Source organism: Mustela nigripes, chromosome 16, assembly GCF_022355385.1.
Source record: "Mustela nigripes isolate SB6536 chromosome 16, MUSNIG.SB6536, whole genome shotgun sequence".
Lineage (NCBI taxonomy): Eukaryota > Metazoa > Chordata > Mammalia > Carnivora > Mustelidae > Mustela > Mustela nigripes.
Genome location: NC_081572.1, coordinates 6242829 through 6264695, shown reverse-complemented (window position 1 = coordinate 6264695; position 21867 = coordinate 6242829). Strand labels below are relative to the sequence as shown.

Below are 21867 nucleotides of genomic sequence, written 5' to 3'. Positions count from 1 at the left end.
AGAGAGAGGAGGAAGCAGGCTCCCCGCTGAGCAGAGAGCCCCATGCGGGGCTCGATCCCAGGACCCTGGGATCATGACCTGAGCCAAAGGCAGAGGCTTAACCCACTGAGCCACCCAAGCTCCCCAACACCCTCATTATTTTTAATAATTGCATGGTATCTCATTGTGTGAACACATGAAAATTAACAGTAAATCTGAAATGTTGAAGCTTATCAAAAGGTAAGATAATACCGTAACAAAAAAAGAAATGCCCCTGTATCCACTACCTGTATTTACTAAATGCTAGCATTTTGCTTTAAAAAAAAAAATGCCTTAAAGGAGCCTTCTATGAGGCATGTGAGTGGTAATTCCAAGGGACCTCTCAGAACTAGATGGGATCTGCTGGAGAGATGTGGGTGCGGACCCAAGCTATTACAAATCGGGAACCAGAAGGTTACCGTGGTTGTTTTGAAATCACAGGCCAGAGGGTGTGGCACTTTGGTGAAACTCCGTTATGCAAAGGAGTCAATGGACCCCAAGAGACAAGGCCACTCAGCAAGAAAATAAAACACAGAAGCCCACCCTAGGGTGTCTGACCCCAGGTGCTGAACTCTTCTGAATTTGCATGCTGACATCACCCTCCCTCAGGGAAAGCAAGGCTTGACCTGGAAGCTGCCCCTTCTGATGCTGACTTCCCGCAGTTCTAGTGCAGCCCTGGTGACAATGTCAGCCTGGCCCAGGACACACACTGGAGCAGAGTCAGTGCCGGTGGAGGACATTCATTCGCAATGCAGATTCAAGACTCGCCTCCAGAGCTGCCCAGATGCCACTGGAAAGGAGCTTACTGCAGTGAGTCACCAGTAATTGGGTCTCAAGGGCAAAGGAGCCTAGCAACATTACCTCCTGGGGATTTGCCTCCATGAAACCCAACTTCAGGATAGCAACCCCAGGAAAGAAAGCCTAGATTTAACGGACACCAGCACCACCCTGGGGAAGATTCGCCTTCATTTTACCTCCACTTCCTCTCTCTTCTGTTCTCATGTCTCACTGTGTTTTGAGAGAAAATACTTTACCTCTCCACAGCTCCTACTTTTACTTGCCAAAAGTTTCTGGGGAAGGTCACAGGGTCTCTGGGGTTCAGTCCTTCTGCTTTTCTGGCTTATTATTAATCTTGCAGAGGCAGTGTGAAATTTTGAAATGAGGTCATTGTCTGAACTTTGCAACTCCTTCCAATGACCAGAGGACTGGCACCAGGCTGAGTCTGAGACCAGAGGCCGTGATCTTTTACTTCTTTGTCGAAGAAACTCTCACCATCCTTGACAGAGGGCAGCACTCTGTGGGGGAATGCCAGAAGGAAACTCTGTGTGACTGCTTTTCAAATGGCAAACCAACTGCCAGATCCTGAAATAACACAAAGTCACAACTGGGCATTGGTTGAGAATGAATTAAGGGAGGAAAACTAATATTAAAATAAGAAGAGCTGCATAGACTTGTCAGTTTGTACAGAATACCCCATGATGCAGACCAGCTCACTTGATGACCTTGCTAATTAACATGAAGCACGGAAAGTGGGTCCAGGGTTGTGAGGGACCCCCAAGCCACCTTATACAAGCATATCCCTCCTTGGGAGGAAAAAAAAAAGGCAAATAATGAGCTGTGTCGCTTTGGTAGCACTGGTAAACTCCATTTCTTCAGTAGAGTGACAGGTACAGGGGTATTTGTTTCATTATGTTTTATAACATATCTACACATTATATAGACACATCAAATATTTTATATCTTGAAAGAATAAGCTAAAAGGGGGCGCCTGGGTGGCTCAGTGGGTTAAAGCTTCTGCCTTCTGCCCAGGTCACAATCCCAGAGTCCTGGGATTGAGCCCCTCATGGGGCTCTCTGCTCAGCGGGGAGTCTGTTTCCTCCTCTCTCTCTCTGCCTGCCTCTCTGCCTACTTGTGATCTCTGTCTGTCAAATAAATAAATAAAATCTTTAAAAAAAAAAAAAAGAATAAGCTAAAAAAGGACAGGATTGGGGACATCTGTGTCTGAAACCCAGAATATAGGAAGGTGATGGGAAAGGGTGTGGGAGGTTTCAGAAACTCCCCAGGATGGAATTTTTATGCTGGTAACTGTAGTAGACACCTGCTCTCTGCTGAGTGGATGCTCTACCACACAAACGTCTAGAATGTCTCTTCTGCATCTGTGACCTTAGGAGCAAAGTCTCGCCCCTTCTTTCATTCTGAACCTGTCCTCAGGGATTCCTTCAGCAGAACTGAGTCCTTCACTCTTTCTTGATGCAAGAACTGCACACCCTCAAGACGGGGCCATGTGAGTTTGTGGTCACAATGGACTAGTTGGGGGAAGGGCTTGTGCTGGGCAGGGGGAAATCTGATTGAAGAGGCCCTTTTCCCAACTGATGTAGGGTCACAGGTCCCTCGTGAACCACAACTTTAGTCTGCGTCCAGATGCATTTGATTACTAGAGGACTCTGAGGGACCCTAGGCCACAATAGCTGGGATGTAACGGAGAGAATCCATGTCCAGAGAACAGCGTAAATGAAATCAGTGGCTGCCAGTCCTTGGTCCACATGTGAGTACCAGCCCTGGACAAAGTATCAATCAATTTGTAGGAGATTACACAGACATCCTAAGCCATACTGGCAGAAAGCCATCAACTGTCCTTTCTTAGGAAACCTGCCCACTATGCTGGCTTGGGCATACTCAAATGTCCTTTCTTTTATGAAATTAGGGTCATAATAGATAGTTTAATAGAAACATTCTTAACCAAACCCTCTCTTAAACAATGTGCCGGATTAGCCAACCCTCTTCAATCTTTTGGTCAATCATACACACTAATGAGAATTATGTCAATTAATCCATATATAAAGTAATCAATTAAAAGTGCAAACAGGACGCCTGGATGGCTCAGTTGGCTGGACGACTGCCTTTGGCTCAGGTCATGATCCTGGAGTCCCGGGATCGAGTCCCACATCAGCTCCACGGGGAGTCTGCTTCTCTCTCTGACCTTCTCCTTGCTCATGCTCTCTCTCACTGTCTCTCTCTCAAATAAATAAATAAAATCTTTTTTTTTTTAAAGTGCAAACAAAGGAACACCTGGGTGGCTCAGAGAGTTAAGCCTCTGCCTTCGGCTTGGGTCACGATCTCCAGGTCCTGGGATCGAGCCCCGCATTGGGCTCCCTGCTCAGCGGGGAACCTGCTTCCCCTCTCTCTCTCTGCCTGCCTCTCTGCCTACTGTGATCTCTCTGTCAAATAAATAAACAAAATCTTTTTTTAAAAAAGTGCAACAAAAAGGATATTGACCAATGTCATAAGAGGGTAAACAAACAAACAAACAAAAAAAACAGTCATTTCTACAAAAACTAGATTGAATGCTTTGGAAACACTCAATAAAAGCACGTCATTTAAAAAGTTGTCCAAAAAAATGCTAACCAAGTTAGGAATGAGTGAGAGAACTGTAAAATATCAGGAGGAAAAACATAAAAATGAAGCAAGGTTTTGCAATCCGATTGCTTCACAAGTGTCTAGAGTGTCTTGCTCCATGTCAGAGAAATTGGAACAAGACAATACCACGTGGGCGGTTTGTGCAAAAAACAGTGATGAGCTCTTCCTTCAGCAGACCCGTAAGCAAAGAAAAGGTTTAGGTCTACATCTGACCACTAGCAAATTACTACACATTTAGATATTTTTGAGTAGAATGAAGTCACTTAAAGAAAGAACATACCTCTTTTACAGTGCTCTCATTTCAGCAGCTTTTTCAATGATCTGACCAATTCTCGGTTCCATTTACATCGGAAAAGAATACACCTACTTGGTAAAAGAAAAGGCTGACCCCAATAGCAATCCCTCCCAATCTAAAAAAATATTGGTACAGGATATCAGCTGAGTCCAGCAGTCTGGCCTTCTCCAGGCTAAGTGGCTATGAACTCTGTTTCCAAGGTGTCAAGGGAACATAGGTTATCAGTCTCACTTCAGTGCAACATTTATCTTAATCATGTATTTTGAGATTACTGGCTCGGTATATTTCTCTCCCTCCACTAATTCTCAAGAAGGCTCCATCTTTGGGGCACCTGGGTAGCTCAGTCAGTTAAGGGTCTGCCTTTGGGTTTAGGTCACGATCACAGGTTCTGCCCCCCAACTGGGCTCTCAGCTCAGCAGAGAGCCCGCTTCTCCCTCTGCCTGCCGCTACCCCTGCTTGTGCTGTCTTGCTCCTTCTCTCTCTGTCAAATAAATAAATGAAATTTTTGGGAGGCTGGGGGTGGGGGGAGAGACGTCTCCTTCTTCTGGAAGCCAAGACTATGTTGAAAGGAGACTGCCCAACCGTACAATTTTCATAAATGAGATCTTTAAATATTAATAATTTAAAAAACAAAGGAGGGAAACCCCAGCAACTTTAGACAGGCTATAAATAATTAGGCATTCAGTCAGGGCTGAATCGTAAAATATCTTGGAACTTGTCTGAACAGAATGTGCTTTCCTAGAAACCGTACAGCAAAATCGCCCTTGCCACTCTCACTCAGACCAGAGGAACCATATCTGAACTTCCTCATTCTTACAGTAAAGGTGCTAGTCTGGTACTTACAACCTGCCTTAGCAAAATCTTTACTGAGTGGCCGGATATGACCGAGACCACACCAAGATACCAATCTATAAACATTATGAAACAGTTTCCTTTCAAACAGCTTGCTTGTGTGTGTCTGCCTTCCTTCCCCTGGCCCTGACTACTTCCTCCCCAGCACTCTCTAAATTTCAGTTCAAGCTTGAACAAACTGGGCTGGATGCAGGGTGGATCCCTACAGACATGACCCAGACCCAAAGAACCCAAACGCTTCCCATGAGGACCACCAGTCAGAAGTCTGCTCAGTCCAGCTGCCGAGTGTAGAATGGGCCGGACAGCTTTCACAAACATCATGAGCAACAACCCCACCTCTCAGGACATGAGGAGGTCCCTTTTCAGCCAGCCACTCACCCAGGTGGCTGGCATTTTGGATAAAGACATTATCTCCAGTGATATATCCAGCAGACATCTTTTGGAAGCTTGAACAAGGTAAAGGTAACCAAAAGTGATCAGAATGGATCTTTCTTTCTAAGTGGATTCACCTTTCCTCAATTCAGCTAGGCTGCCAGAACCTTCCATCTCCAGCCCATATCCACCATTGAGATAAAGGCAGAATCAACCAGACTCTTCCAACCAAACCAAAATGAGCTAAATTCTAGTCTTCCCTGTTTTTTTAGATTTACATCAGAACTGTCAAGGCACTAATTTTCACTAGTGTCTGTGATAGATTGCCAGAAAGGATAAGTTCCTCACTATCCAGAATAACCATGTACTTACAGGTTCTGTTTGTTGCTGGCTGCTTAAAAACTCAACAATAAACTACTTTATGCACGATAGCTAAAACGGCACACGATACACTGGCCCAAGGCTTGCTTTCTTTCTTTCTTTTTTTTTTTTTTTTTTTAAGATTTTATTTATTTGGGGCGCCTGGGTGGCTCAGTGGGTTAAGCCGCTGCCTTCGGCTCAGGTCATGATCTCAGGGTCCTGGGATCGAGTCCCGCATCGGGCTCTCTGCTCAGCAGAGAGCCTGCTTCCTTCTCTCTCTCTCTCTGCCTGCCTCTCAGTGTACTTGTAATTTCTCTCTGTCAAATAAATAAATAAAATCTTTAAAAAAAAAAAAAAAAGATTTTATTTATTTATTTGACACAGAGATAGAGATCACAAGTAAGCATAGAGGCAGGCAAGGGAGGGGGGAAGCAGGCTCCCTGCTGAGCAGAGAGCCTGATGTGGGGCTCGATCCCAGGACCCTGAGATCATGACCTGAGCCGAAGGTAGAGGCTTAACCCACTGAGCCACCCAGGCGCCCCCCAAGGCTTTTTATTATTCTTATACTTCAACTCACTCTAGTCTTGCTCTGCTTTGAGCTTTTTCACTTAAAAAACCCTTCTAAAGCCACTTCTTGCTCTGGATCAAAACAGTCTCACTGACCCCACCAGCTTAAATGACCAGCACAATAATATTAAGTTTGCCTAGGCTCTGCAAATTTCCCCAGGATGGCAGAGCGCTTGGGGTTCTAGGGAATCATTTTTCAGGGATTGGGAGCAGGAGCAGAGAACAGCTCATGCTAGGATGGACATCCACCAAGGCCACCTCCCCCAGACCACCTGGGGTGTCCATAGAGAAATCAGCAACCCCAGGACACACTAACAGCCACCCATAAACACGATTACCGCCCCTGTACCTGCTGGGGCACCTGCGTGTAGCCCAAGGCTAGCTCATCATTTCTTCCCAAGCCATGACTCCTTTCCCCAATGCTTCATCCAAGTCCCCACCAGAAGAGACCTAAGTGAAGTGATAGACCTTTGTCCTCCAGTCAGGAGGAATCATGGCCCTTTCTGTCTCTCCTGGCTTTGGGAAAGGAGAAAGAAATTTCTCCACTTTGTGTTTCTGGGAGTTTGATGCTGAAATTCCTTAGGTTGTCCAAGTAGCCCAGGACCCTTTTCGTAGAATGACAGACACAGGTGTCCCTGCTCCTGAAAGCTTGTCCTGTGTTCCCATGCCTGGACTCTCGTGTTATTTATTCATTCAAGGCAACATAAAAACATTCAAGAATCCACAGCGTACAAGACCTCAAATCTAGGCACGGGGAATACAGCAGTGAATGAGACTAAGTCCTCGCCTTCAGGCAACCTACAGCCTCGTGGAGAGGGGGAACAATAAACTCACGTTCCAATAAACAAGTTCATAAAGCTGGGACTGCTATGAAGGAAGTAAAACAGGGCAACAGGACAGAGAAACTGGAGGTGGTAGCAGGAGTTACTGCCATGAGGGTGGGCGGGGAAGTCTACTCTGGGAGGGGCCATTTGAGTTAAGATGTGATGATAAAAGGAAGCTAACTGGTCACACATCTGTGGGGAGAACATTCCAGAAAGAAGAACCAGCAAGTGTCAATGCCCTGAGAAAAGAGAAATCTTCATTTTTCTTTTTTTTTTTTTTTCTTAAGCTTCATCTTTTCAAAAAGAGAGTAGCTAGAGCTGGGATCATAGGGGCAGGCAGGGACCCGTGCATCCCCAGGGATGTCCTGGGCTACAGAAGAACCCATCTGAAGGTGATAAGCCACAAGTGACGGGTCTGTGCCTTAAAAAGATCATTCTGGCTGCTGGAAGGAGAATGGTCTCTGGGGCCGGAAAAAAAAAAAAAAAAAAAAAAGAGGGGCAGCAGGCAGGGGACTGGCTGGTTGCTTGGGCTTGGCTGGTAACCACGGAGACAGAGAGCCATGCCACCACACTGGGATGTGGGACATACTCTGGAGGGTGGGCTGCCAGGACTCTAGAACAGAGGTGGTAAGCCTGGCACCCTGTGAATACCCGTTAATGATCCCTGCACAAGTAGCCCACAGACCCCCTCTTCCTTAGACATGTCGTGCAGGACAGTGTCCCAGACACCGGACTTAAGAGCCCAAATGCCCAAGTTCAAATTTCCACTCATCTGCTTCCGAGCGACAAAACTTGGTACGTCACTGAACCTTTCCAAATCTTGATGCTTCATCCGTCAAATGGGGGCAATGATTAAGACACCCTCATAGGGTTGTTGCGAGGATTCAGCTGGTTACTGAGGATAGAGCATTTAGGGAAGGAGCCTGCCACACAACATGTCTGTTTCCTCTTGACGCCGTAACAAATGACCACATGTTCACTGGCTTCATTAACACCACATCAGTTTATTCTCCTACAGTCCTGAAGCCCAGCAGGACAATCTGTTCCACTGCACTAAAGTCAGGGTGTTGGCAGGGCTGGTTCCTCCTAGATGCTCCAGGGGACACTCCATCACTTGTCTTTTCTGGCCACATCACTCCAGCCTCTGCCTCTATCATCGGCTGCCATCTCCTCTTATGACCTTGTCTCCTTACAAGGATCCTGGCGATTACACTTAGGGCCCCGCTGGAGAATCCAGGATACTCCCCCCATCTCAAAATCCTCGACGTCCTACATCCACGTGACTCCTTCTGCCATATTCACAGGTTCTGGGGATTGGGACACAGATAACTTTGGGGGCCATTATCCACCTCACCACATATGGTAAACAATAAATAAAGGTTAATTATTATTATAATCATTATTATTATTACTCCCTTGGCAGCTGCAGAGTATATATCCCCAACCCCCTTCCAAGCTGTATGGGAGAAAAGCCAGCTCCCTCCCGAAAGCCCCCTGAGACCAGGCTTCAGTCACCGGTTGGTCCCCGTGAAGCGACTAGGGGCAGGAAGCAGACAGAGCAGGAACAGGCTCACAGGCCTTATGTGGGGTGGGCGAGGGGCGCCTGGAGCCCAGGCTTAGATCTCCTGATGCTGCTGTATTCCATGGATTCCTCGTGGCTCCTGCTGGGAACGTGGGCAACGTGGAAGCTCATGTTGCAATAGGTTGCGTCCTGATTCAAAAGCTCCCAAGAAAGATCTGCATAGGGAATCTCCTCCTTCTGGAGGGGGGCCTGGAATGAAGAAGCCCAAGGGGTCAGAGAGGCCGGCGAGAGGCTTTGCCCATCGAAGGAGGAGGCCTTGGATGAGGTGGGAGCACAGAGCCTTCAGGGAAGGCTACGCCCACACCCTCCAGCTCGCGCCCCCTTGGCTCCGCCAGCTCCCGGAGTCCAGCCGCAGCAGGAGACCCTCCCTCCCCTCCACGCGAGGGCAGCATCCTTCACGTGGAATTCGGGGCCAGTCCGGGTCCCTGCTGTCACTACAAGGGCCATGTCTACTGGGACTCAGGGCCCCCAGTGCTGAGACCAAAGGGGGACCCTCCCAAAAGCCCAAAGCCTGGGGGAGTTGCACAGGCAAGTCTTTCAGTGGCTGTGGCTTGGCCCAGCACCCGCCCTTCCTCCCCTGTGCCCCCGCGGGCGGGAGAAAGCCCACCCTCAAAGCGAGGATAATGGCAGATCTGGCTCCAAACCCCACAGCAGCCCCACCGAGAACACACCATGGTGACATATTCCACTTCCGGCTGGTCATCCTGGGCAGAGGAGGAGGGCTTTGTGCAGCCCTTCTTCTGGGAGGACTTGTGGGAGGTGCTGGTTGACTGCAGGGCCAGGTTTGCATAGCAGATATCCGCCTCCCCCTCCAGGGGCTGGACCACCTTGGAGAGAAAGCCCAGGTCCTCTTTCCCGCTGGGTCACAGACCTTGTGCTTCCCTTTGTCCCTCTCTCCCAGCTTCCTCTGAAACCCCTACACCTGCCCCCTTCTGGCTGTTTCCAGCGTCACTACCACCCCCCGCCCCCCATCCCCCCCGGGCCCTGCAGCTGGGCCGGGAGACACTTGGGCACATAGTTTGTGTGATACATTTGGAGCCCAGTGCTTCTGGGAGAAGGAAAATGAAGATGGAGAAAAAGGAGCTGTCTGGGGTCTCTGGTCTGACCTCGGGGACTCTCTTACCTGCTCTGGGGATACCCCAGCAGCTAAAAGACAAAAACAATCAGAATTAGAAAGCCCATCCCTAGACTCTGAGGACTCCCCCAGGCCTGGGGAAAAGAAATCTGGGGGGGGGGGGGGGGGGGGGGGGGGGGGGGGGGGGGGAGAAAGTGAATTAGGTTCCAGGCTCAGAGAGATGAGACCTGGTTCTAATTCGGACTCCCCAGATGACACACTGGGTGACATTGCTCACTTCACCTCTCTGAGCTTCCACCTGAGAAACAAGGAGACCTCGCCCCCCCCCCCTCCCCCCCCCCCCCCCCCCCCACCACCTGTCACAGAAGGGCGATCAGCTGATTCAGTGGCCCTGCCACCAATGGGCCCCCGTGGGGTTGTTTCTTTCTGCACAACTGCAGACTCAGACCGACTTCCCTCCCTGGAATGCGTGCATTTCCCTACTGGGCTGGTCATTGGGGAGTCAACTCAAAGTCACACCTGCCTCCCCAGCTGCCCAGGAGCTGCATCCCCCCCCCTCCCCATTTCCATGGTGTTTGATTTATATCTGTCTCATCGCCTTTGTCCTACTGAATTCCAGTTAGTCCTCCGGAGGGCTGCAGGCTGCTGGGCGGCTGAGCCCGTCCCTCCTTGCATCACGGGTGCCTGGCCAGTCCTAGAACACAAGTGTCCCCTCCAGGCTGCACCCTGAGTGGGGTGCACAAGCTGGGTCAGCATCTTATGGACCAGCTTTCAAGTGCCTGTGGTTCCTGGTTCTCTCTGCCCACCGCCCCCTCCAATTTTAGAGCCAACAGAAATAAGTTCCAGCTCTGGTTTTTTTGTTTCAAAGGCCTTGATTTTGAGAAGCACAGAAAGTACTTAATACTTTGGTCTCAGACATACACTGGGGAGGAGGTGTAATGAGCAAGAATGAGTCCTCCCCCCGTCCTTGGCTACAAGAGTCCCCAGGCTGTGGTGGGGGAGGGGTGCTGGAGAGCACCCCAAAAGAGCTGAGGCCCTGGTGAATTCTGAGGAGGGGGTTACATTTTCCATGAGGATGTGGAAGCAGAGCCAGCCATCCGCCCCACACTCAGACCCACACTCCAGCCCCTAGGCAGCGTCCGCCGTATCTGATCACCTTCGTTCGGTTGCCTCATCTTCCTCAAAGCCAAGAATGAGGCCGCCACCAGGAGAAGCAGCAGCACAGCCACGGTGAGGGGAATCAGGATGCTGAGCTTCAGGGAGTTAGAGCTGAAAACGATAAAATAGCACCATGCGCCCCGCCCCACCTCCTGCTTCGGGGCCGCACCCCAGCCACCTAGTAGCAAGGAGGGCCACACACCTTTTGACCTGCGGACCTGGGGTTTCTAGCTTGGGAACCCCATTCCTGGGTGCCCTCAGAGATGGTTAAAAAAAAAAAAATCTCTCTTTTTTTTTTTTTTTAAAGGAGAAGAGGGTTCCACAAGGTTTCTTTGGGTCTAGACACCTAACTGAAATTGCATGGCAACAGGGTGTGGAAAGGTCTCTCTGCTTCTACACTTGCCCCTGCTGTCCTGGAGTAAGGAGTGTCCCCCACCCCCACAATTCAGGTTCATTCAGAACCTGTGAAGGTGACCTATTTGGAAATCAGATCTTTGCAGATGGAATCAAGTTAAGACGAGGTCCTACTGCATAGGGAGGGGTCCTAATCCAATGGATGGTGTCCTCACAAGAGGGAAGGTAGCCACACACAAATACACGAAGGAGGAAGGCCGTGTGACAACAGAGGCAGAAATTGGGGTCACGGTGTCACAAGGGGAAACAGGATGTCCCCAAGCCCTTCCTGTTCTCCTGGTATGTGAACCAAGAGCCATCCCTGTGGCCCCACAATGCTGGTGCCCCCCCACACACAAACACACACGGGCCATGCCATCTGCATTGACTGCCTGCTCATCAGTCTCCCTCCCCGCACTCTGAGCCCCTGGGGAGAAGCTCCCTGTCTATGCCTCCAGAGCTTAACAAGGGGCTGGCCATGGAGAAGTTACCTCAGTAAAAATGAGATGGAGGAATGAATACACCAGCACATCTACAAACCATACTGGGCTTCAGGAGGAAGGATCTGGGGAGGCTCCAAGGACAATGTAGGGCCTGATAGCAAGTAGGAAGGCTTGCCGTCATCCTCACCTTCTCAAAGGAGGCGAAGAGGCTAGGGACAAGCTCTGGCTGGCTGGCACCTGGGACTACGAAGGGTTCTTCCCTCCCACCCCCAACTCCACAACTGGAAGAATTTGGGCCAAGTAGACCACCGGAAACAATGCACAGGAACTGGCTTACCTGTCACTGGACTGGTAGCTGCTCGCAGTCTCTGCTGTCCCAGTGGACATGGTGGTTGAGGGGATAGTGGAGGTTGGTACTGTAGTTGTTGCTAGGCATACAGACCAAATTATACACTGTTCAGCCTGCTAACCTGTCCGCAGCCCTGCCCGTGGCTTTGAACCTGCCTGGGGGTGGGGGAGCGCGGGGAGCCTGGAGCTGGGCCATGGGAAGAGCCTATAGCCTGGACTGCTCATATCTCCCTGGCCACTAGGAGACTCAGCCTCAGAGGCAGGAAGGGCTGAGTACGGGTCCAGGGAGGATGTCGAGCAGGCCCTGGAAGGGTTAGAGGGGGCCTAATGTTACCTGGGGGCAAAGGCAGCTGGAGCTGAGCTGGACTTAAAACCCTCCCACTGCCCATGACAAGGCCTCTGCCAAGGTCTCCCCCAGTGTCATTGATCCAGAAAGGACAGAAGCAGAAGGGGGTGCTAGTACGGTGGCTAACACTCCCAAGATCTGTGACTCCTAAGGTCAGGACCACCCCTAAACAAACTCAAAATGTCCTTTGCCTTTGTTTGGGCAAGTTATTAAGCTTCTATTGGGAGAAGAGTCACTTCTCAGGAACATTTTCCAGATTCAATAATACAGTGAATGTGCTGTGCTTTGCGACGGTCACACGCCTTGCAGGTTCAGGAAGGGTGGGGCTCTGTGGACTCTGCGCTGTCCCCTTGCCACAGGTCCCTGTGATCTGGTGCTGCCTGTCCAGAGGTCAGAGAAGCAGAGCCCAACAGACCAACTCATTCAAACCAAGGCAGTGGGACCTCTGAGCTGTACTTCCCAGGAGTGTCTGCATTCTAGAAGTACTGAGGAAGAGAACATCATTAAGCCCAGATGTGTATATGGCTTGTAATGAGATTTCAGGCACCAGAAATGCAGCCCTTTGAATGGGATGCCTTTTCGGACCTCAGGAATCAACCACAGTACCCTGACTGTACTGGGCCTCTTCCTTCTCAGCCTGGGTATGGAACAGGAGGAGGTGGGAATAGTTACTCTCAAGTCCTGGCCCCAAACTCCAGAACAAGCAGAACTCCAAAACACTGGCAAGAACTGTCGTCTCTGGGTCACATAGAAGAAGATCCCTTTGGTCCACAGACTGAAACTGGGACCATCACCTTGACCTCTATGGACAGTGGATGTAGGCGTGGCGCTGTGCAGCAAAACACCTGCCCAGAAAGGCTAGATCCCATCCTGCAGGAGGTGCTGGGAGCCATGAGGGCATCTAAGAGAGGCCCTGTGTCTCCCAAGCCATGGGGTCAGTCGGGGTTCTGGGAGTACTCAGGACTCAACTCCCCTGTGTGACAGTTCACTCTGAGCGACACTAAGTTATGAGAAAGGAACTTCAGGGACCAGGACAAAGAAGACCCTGAAGAGATCCATCCACACTCATATACAAACTCTTACCTGGGTCAATGACCACTTTAACTACGACCCCAGAGTCAACTCCAGTCCTTTCAATCCCACACCAGTAAGCGTCTGTATCGTTCCACCTGAGCTTCTCCATGGTCACCGTGAACATCTGCGATTTCCAATCGTCCTTGATGGACACTCGGTCACGCTTCGCTTCCTGCTCTGATCCGTCGGTACGAACGAGAATACGGCAGGAACTCCACACAGCTCCTCGACACCACCACTTACGGTAGATCTTCCACCAGGGTTCATAGCGACAGTGCACGGCCAGTCGGCCCCCAACGGGGCCTCTGACTTCTGCTGGACCTGTGATGTCAGCTGAGCCTAGAAAATACAAACCCATGTGCCCGTCATATCCCACCCGACCCAACGGAGGGCAACGGCACAGACTCCTGCATCACACGTAGCCCCAGTAAACCCAAACGCCTGATGAGTTGAGTGACAGTCACGGAGGGAATACACCTTACACAAGTCCTTCCACTTTGTCCTTCAAAACTCCACTGGGTCAAAGACACCATGGAAATCACAACTGATTTCCACCATGGAAAGCACAACTCTACATCTCAGAGAAACAAGAATGTCCCCACGGAGCAATGACATCTTCTGATAATCCTCCCCTCCCCCTCCCTGTGGTCAATGTCATCTGGAAGCAAATGACCCAAGCGAAGGCACGGCCACAGTCCGCTTCAGCCCATTGTCCTCGTGCGAGATGTGGGCTCTGTGGTTTCAGACCTTTTCGTTTTTCTAGAGTCGCCAGGAATCTGGATTTTGTGTGGAACCTCCCAACTTGGAAACACTAGTGACCAGCACATAAACAGAGCAAAGGAATTTCTGTGTCTTTAGAATCCTAAAAATTATCTACAAAACTCTCTGGCAAATTCATGATTGGGACATACACTTTGATGACTGGAAATTGTTTTCCCCTGAATATTGACTATTCAAGGACTTTGATGGTTCTTGAATCCGTTCTTTTTGTTTTGGCTTGTTTTTCCCAGAAAGTTAACCTCTTTCATGGAGTATGTATTAGCATAATGTCCTCCATTTAGAAAGTATCCTTTTATAATTAAAATGTCTGTATCTGTTATTATTACACGTTCGGACCACATGAGGTCTGTGAGTTGTGTGGATTACACTTGCTGCAGGATATCCCCCTTCTGTTTCTCCTAACCTCCTTGTTTTTTCCTGCATTAAACCACTTTTGAGATTAGTTTTTATTGTTTTTATTTCCTAAATTATTAATTTGTCGTATGTGTGATTTTATTCCTCTTCTTTCTGAGAGATTACTACTTGCCTTCTTCCAGTTTGCTAAGTTAAAGGCAGTGATAATTTCCTTCCTTTCTAAAATGAACTAAGGTGTGTTTAAGGCTAAGATTTTACTTTCGTCCATTTTAAAAATTGAGATATAAATCATGTATCATGAATTTTACTCTTAATTTTAAAGCATCTATCTGGGGTTCTTGGGGTATTCAGAGAGTTGTACAGCCATCACCTCTAATTCCAGAATGTTTTTGTTACCTCAAAAGAAACCCTGTGCCTGATTCACCCCCCCCACACACATAACCTATGTCCTGTCTGTAGATTTCTTTATTCTGAAATCTACATTTCATGACCACATAGTCATACAATGTGTGGCCTTTTGTATCTGGCTTCATTCACTTAGCAGAATGTCTTTTAAGTTCATCCCTATTGTAGCGTGTGTGGGCACTTTGTTCCAGGGTAAGGACAGGGACATTTTGTTTACGCGTTCGTCAGTGGAAGCTATTTGAATTAATTTCCCTTTTTGGCTATGTCGATTAATGCCTCTCTGAACATGTATGTACTACTGGTATTTGCATGGAGATATGTTTCCGTTCTCTGGAGTATAACATACCATAGGACACTTAAAACGGTAAATGAAGAGGGGAAGGGTTTCCCACAAGCGTGGCTGGATCCTGTCCCCTCTCGCCATGCTCCACTTAGGTCAATGCAAGGAAATTAAGAAGGCCAACATAAAATAGCAAATCACTTCTTAAACTAGAGGGACATAGAAGTGAGCCTTTATAACATCTCTGAGTGAAAGGGAGCACTTTCAGGGTGCCTGAGTGGCTCAGTGGGTTAAGTCTCTGCCTTCAGCTCAGGTCATGATCTCAGGGTCCTGGAATCGAGACCTGCATCAGGCTCTCTGCTCAGCGGGGAGCCTGCTTACCCCCCTCTCTCTGCTTGCTCTTCTGTCTACTTGTGATCTTTCTCTCTCTGTCAAATAAATAAATAAAAATCTTAAAAAAAAAAAAAAAGACTCCATTTAGGTTAAGGAGGGCATGTATTGCATGAAGCACTGGGTGTGGTGCATAAACAATGAATCTTGAAACACTGAAAAAATGAAATAAAAGTGAAAAAGAAGAAAGATTCCATTTAGAAAGTTGGTAAGGGGCAAGAAAAGAAAAGGCACAAAGAGAAAATTCAGGTGGATGATAAAATTGGAAGTGTTCCATTTAAACAATCTAGCAAATGAAAATATTTTAAAGTGATGTCATTTTCACATATGAAGCAAAGTTAAGTTTTTTGACTACTATATCGCTGACATGGGTGACGTGACATGGACAAGAGGAGCAGCTGCTGTTAGAGATGTAACCATTCAACCATTACGGAAGGCAATGTGGCAATTATGTATCAAAATAATCATGCCCTTTGCTCCAGTGATTATATGTCTAGGATTTGGTCCTCAGGAAATAATCAGAGAAGCTAATAAGAACATATGCACTAAGATTCATTACATAATTATTTAAATGGTTTGTCTTTTGTTTTTGTTTTTTAAGATTTTATTTATTTATTAGAGAGAGATCACAAGTAGGCAGAGAGGCAGGCGGGGGTGGGGCAGGTTTCCTGCTGAGCAGAGAGCCCAATGAGGGGTTTGATCTCAGGCCCCCGAGATCATGACCCGAGCCGAAGGCAGAGGCTTTAACCCACTGAGCCACCCAAGCACCCCTCATTACATAATTATTTAAGGAGCAAAACTGAATGAGGTTAACATCCATCAATTAGGATAATAAGTAAACAACAAAATATAATGCAGACACTGTTAATTATGATTAGAAATACTGTTAATTATGTGGAAAATCCTATGAGGTGAAAATATTTTTTTAAACATCATATACAGCACAGTCTCAACTAACTTTTAAAATATGCGTAGAAGATGGGGCACCTGAGTGGCTCAGTCATTAAGAGTCTGCTTTCGGCTCAGGTCATGATCCCAGGGTTCTGGGATCAAGCCCCACCTTGGGATCCCTGCTGGGCGAGAAGCCTGCTTCTCCCTCTCCCACTCCCCCTGCTTGTGTTCCCTATCTTGCAGTCTCTCTCTCTCTCTCTCTCTCTGTCAAACAACAACAACAAAAATTCTTTTTTAAAAAATATGCATAGAAGAATAGATTAAAAGGAAACCAGTAAATATTAAATGAACATCAGGTTGCCTTGGGCATTAAGATGAGGAACACAGAATTTTTTATTTTTCTGGACTCTTCATTTTTTCTGTACTTTCCTAAGTATCAACAATGAACATTAACTACTTTCAAAATGATGGGGCGGGGGGGGGGGGGCGGAATAATGCCTGGGCGGGGCTGTTTCGCAGCCTGGTGAGCAGAATAATGGCTTCCTACGGATGTCTACATCCTAATCCCCAGACCCTATAAAATACTGTAAAGCAGCTCACACATCAAATGGGACTTTGCAGATGTGACTAAATTAAGGGTTTTGAGATGGAGAGAGAATCCGGGAGCGTGGGGCGGGGCCAAGGACCTTATCAGAGGGAAGCAGGAGGGTCAGAGTCAGAGAAGAAGGGACACTGAAGGTCAGGTGGGGCCACACGCCAAGGACGCAGCAACCTCTGGGCCGTGGAAAAGTCATTAGGAATCTGATTCTCCCTCAAAGCTACCAGAAGGAACGCAGCCCTGGTGATCCTTTAAGACTCTGACTTCCAGACTGTAACATTATAAATTTGTGTTCTTTTAAGCCACTAGGTGTGTAGTTATTTGTCGTGGCAGCTTTAGGAAACTCCTAAGGTGACATTAGCCCATCTCACCTGAGCGCAGACATTGGGCCTGACTCTTGAACCATCTGCTCCACTAGCTTCCTGGAAAGGTCTGTCCGGGGGCCCACCAACCTCGGCAGAGCACTACCCTGCTGTCTGAACCATCCTGACACCGGAGGCAGCCCTGATGGGGCGTCTGGGGGGCTCCGTCGGTAAAGCATCTGCCTTCGGCTCAAGTCATGATCTTAGAGTCCTGGGATCAAGCCCCCAGGTCCAGCTCCCTGCCCGGCAGGGAGTCTGCTTCTTCCTCTGTCTGCTGCTCTCCCTGCTCGTGTCTCCTCTCTCTCTCAGATAAACAAATTGGCAGCCCTGAGCCCCAGGGAGCAGCACCCCCAGCAGGCATGGTTATTTCCAGACTAGTCGATCAGGAGTAACCCTAGTTGAGGAAGAAGATGAGGAATGTTTACGGGCTCACCGTCAGGGAGGCACAGGATGGACCCCAACTCCAGCATGGCACAGGACGTCAGCCAGTGACCACTCCATGGGTCTTGTCCACGTCCACCACCACTTAGGGTGAAACCAAATGTGGACAAAGCAACTAATATTTCTCTGAAAATAGCAGCCACAAATCTCTTCCTTTCTCACAAAAAATGAAGGCTGTAAAGCCAGTGGGAGCTCTGGCTGGTATTTGTTTCTTGTATAGCTTGGAAACAAGGAACTCTTCAGAGTGAGAAGCCATGCGGGGTAAATGGGCGTCTTGTTATGGGAAGTTCCCGGGAGAGGCTGGTGAGGGGGCACAGGTTCACAGCACAGACCAGGTTCCTGCTGAGCACACAGCTGTGCCTGCTGGCTTCCAACTGACATTTCCACTCTGCCTCGGTCACACCCATACACCTGCACATGCACACACACCCCAGCATTATTCTCACATCTGCTCACCAACTTCCCCTGTTTCCAGATGTCAGGGGGAAAAAGAAGCAGTCCTTTATGTGCATTCGCTGCCCTGCTGACTTGCCCCCTAACGTCTCGCCCAGAATCGGCTTCAACATCCCCACGACCCATCCTCAGCTTTGCCTTTACAAACCTTGCGGTCCTGGACACGTCACTTTCCTCCCCTAAGACTTTTCCCCCAGACACAGTGATATCTTCCCAATCTGCCCCTCCGGGCTGCTCTGAAGCATGTGAGGAAGCCACACGGCCCATCCATCTCTCAGGCCCGCTCAGGGTCAGGTCAGCAGGCTCAGGCCCCTATCACAGCCTTTGTGCTCGCTGACGCGCGTGTCCGAAAGTCTGCCTGCGATCCTAAGTGCCTGCTCCTTCTCAACCCCCGGGCCTCTGCTCAGGCATCTCCTCCCAGAGGCTCCTTGCAGTAGCCTCCTTCATCAACAGCGCCACCCCCCTCCCTGTGTCCCCCGAGGCTCACAACGTCGGGTCCCCGAGCTCAGCTCTCCTCACAGCACCTACCACTTCTTGGAGGTATCATTATCACTTCTCTAACTGATGGCATGAATGATCAAATTCGACCACAGAAAGGACCATCCACTTGCCATGAACACCTGCTTCCAGAGCCTCAGATCCCTACAATGCCAAATGCTACCCAGAGATTTTTCTACCAGGAGAAGTCGACTGCTGCTGATTCTCCCCTCTGCTCCTTGATGACTTTCCTGCTCACATACGATTCCCTTACCGTACAATTCGCCCTTTTATAGTGTACAGCTCGGCGGTTCCTGGACATGCACAAAATTCGCAACCATCACTACACCGAATTCCTTTCTATCACCCCAAAAAGAAACCCCTTACTCATTAGCATTCACTCTCCTGATTCCTTCCACCCAGCTCCTGGCAACCACTAAATGTACTTTCCATTTCTATGAATTTAGGCATTACGGATATTTCGTAGGTATGGAATGATACAATAGAGGGGCTCTTGTGTCTGGATCCTTCCGCTCAGCATAATATTTCCCAGGTTGGTCTGTGTTGCAGCATGTGTACGCGTTCATTTGTTTTTATGGCTGAATAATGTTCCCTTGAATGAGTATGCTGCATTTTTTAAAAAATATTTTATTTATTTATTTGACAGAGAGAAATCACGAGTAGGCAGAGAGAGGGGGTAAGCAGGCTCCCTGCTGAGCAGAGAGTCCGATGCGAGACTTGATCCCAGGACCCTGAGACCATGACCTAAGCCGGAGGCAGAGGCTTACCCCACTGAGCCACCCACGCGCCCAGTATGCTACATTTTATTTGCTCATCCGTCAGCTGATGTACATTTAGGTTGTTTCCAGTTTTTAACAATTATGAATAATGTTGCCATGAATGTCTGCATACAAGTTTTTTTTTTTTTAAGATTTTATTTATTTATTTAATTGTCAGAGAGAGACACAGAGTGTGTGCACAGGCAGGCAGAGGCCGAGAGAAAAGCAGGCTCCTTGGTGAGCAAGGAGCCTGATGCGGGCCTCGATTCCAGGACCCTGGGATCATGACCTGAGCCGAAGGCAGTGGCTTAACTGACTGAGCCACCCAGGCGCCCCTGCATACAAGTTTCTACATGAGCATGTTTTCAGTTATCTTGGGTATACACCTGGGAGTCGAATGGCCGGACCATGTGGTAATCATGTATTTAACATTTTGAGGAATGTCAAACTGTTTTCCAAAGCAGCTGCCCCATTTACATGCTCACAGGCAATACATGTCCTCTGTAATTAATGGCAAGAGTCCCTGGTGTTCAGTTCTTTTTTTTAATTAACATATAATGTATTATTAGCCCCAGGGGTACAGGTCTGTGAATCATCAGGCTTACGCACTTCACAGTATTCACGATAGCACATACCCTCTGCAATGTCCATATCCCCACCACCCTCTCTCCACGCCCATCTCCCCCAACAACCCTCCGCTTGTTCTGTGATATTAAGAGTCTCTTATGGTTTGTCTCCCTCCCGATCCCATCTTGTTTCATTTATTCTTTTCCTGCCTCCTAAACCCCCCCATATTGCATCTCAATTTCCTCATATCAGGGAGATCATATGAGAGTTGTCTTTCTCCAATTGACGTATTGCACTAAGCATAATACCATCTAGTTCCATCCCTAGTGTTCAGTTCTATGGAAAAGAAAAGTTGGGGATTATGGCAATCATATTCTTTTCCCTCTCCATGAGATACATTCACTCACTCAACTAATACTCGCTATTTGTAATCTATACCTGGTATGTTTGTAGGAACAAAAATTCCTGCCTTCCTAAGGCTTATGTTCTCTCAAGGTGGGAGAAGGGAGGAGTCAGACAGTAGAGAAAAATAATGCAAGGGAACTGCTATTTTAATGAAGTTTCTTATCAATGAAGGCCTGAGTAAAAATCAAAGACATGCAGGATATGAGGGACTGGAACATGTGGTTATATGAAGAAGAGCGTTTTGGGCAGAGAACAGCAAGTGCAAAGGCCCTGAGGCAGAAGTGTACCTAACATGTTCAAAGACCATGTAAGAGGCCATTCTGGCTGCGGTGGGTTGAGCCGAGAGAGCAGAGTAGAAGAGGCGATCGGGGAGGTGATGAGGTGAGAGAACCAGGTGGTAAACCTTTTAGCTTCTGTAAGGACTCCGTGTTTCTACCCTGAGTAAGACAGGAAGTCATTAGAGGGTTTTGACCAGAGGAAGGACAGCATCTGGCTTGCATTTCCCAAGGATCATTGTGGGATATGAGAGATGAATGCCCCCAGCTTTTGCTTGAGTACCTAGAAAAGATGGAGTTGCTAAACACAAAGATGGGAGAGAAAGGAATTTGAGAGGAGAAGATATGCTGAGGTCACATCCGAAATGCCAACATCTTAGTGGAGAGTTGAGTGGGCACTTGACTAAAAGATTCTGGGGTCCCGGGTGATGTCCAGACTGATGATACAACATCAGGCATCATCTGTATAGAGGTAGTATTTAAGCCAAGAGAGGAGAGGAAATCAGTGAGGGAATGTCTTTAGAGCTCTAGAAAGAAAAGCCCAAAACTGAGCCCTGTGGCCCTCCAGCATTTCAAGGTCAAGAAAATCCCTTAATTTTTAATCCAAATGGTATCCATCTGCTCACAGTTTCCTTCCACCACCATCCCCATCTTAGCCGCTCAGCAACTTCTACTACTTCCTTCTACCCCAAGCACCTAGAACCACGTCTTCCTCCCTGTCTGGCAAACCCCCAGCTTTCCTTCCTCCAAAGCCACCTCCATACTCACTCCTTCCCTTCCTCTAAGACATTCTCGAAGGCAACAGCTCTCCCAAGCAACCAGGGCTCCTCTGCTTCTCCTACACCGGGGGACCCCTTCGTCCAAGTCCCTCCGGAACAACCGGCCCCTGGGTGGTCAGGAATTACACGCTGTGCTGGGGTGGCCGACACACACAGACTCACTACTTCGAGACACTGCTTAGAAACACGGCCTGCTTCCAGCAGGACCCGCGGCTGGGCCCCCGCCTCCCTCCACCAGCCGCTTCATCCTGCCCCAGAAGCTCTTCTCCAGTACAGACCCAGGCCCCACTCACCTGCAAGCCGGAAGAGGAAGAGGAAGGACAGCAGCAGGTACATTCTCTCTTCGCACAAGCCCCCCTTGGTGGAGCCAGTCAACTCCGACTCAGCCCCAGCATCTTCCACCCTTCTGCTCGCCCCACTCCGGCACTTCCTCCTTCGGCCACTTCCCACTGGTGAATAAGCAAAAAAGAGGAAGGAGCGAAATCTCAAGGCAACAGGCAATGCAGC

At 48.7% G+C, this 21867-nt stretch overlaps 2 protein-coding genes across 4 annotated transcripts in view; one reads left to right on the top strand and one right to left on the bottom strand.

The window, feature by feature from the left end:
* Positions 1-21867, top strand: part of RAB37 (RAB37, member RAS oncogene family) — a 58099-nt gene that overhangs the window by 13169 nt on the left and 23063 nt on the right. The gene's annotated exons all lie outside the window — the stretch shown is intronic.
* CD300LF (CD300 molecule like family member f) lies at positions 7690-21837 on the bottom strand. 3 transcript variants are annotated; one of them, XM_059378986.1, is made up of 7 exons: positions 21654-21837; positions 13134-13463; positions 11694-11727; positions 10519-10631; positions 9411-9433; positions 8959-9114; positions 7690-8476 (listed from the first exon to the last, which is right to left on the bottom strand). In XM_059378986.1, exons 1-7 carry the CDS (start codon positions 21694-21696, stop codon positions 8285-8287), a joined length of 891 nt encoding a protein of 296 aa, XP_059234969.1. In that variant the 5' UTR covers positions 21697-21837; the 3' UTR covers positions 7690-8284. The 3 variants fall into 3 exon arrangements, with proteins under 3 accessions (XP_059234969.1, XP_059234968.1, XP_059234970.1); XM_059378985.1 differs by having other exon boundaries at positions 11694-11784; positions 21654-21836; XM_059378987.1 differs by lacking the exons at positions 10519-10631; positions 11694-11727.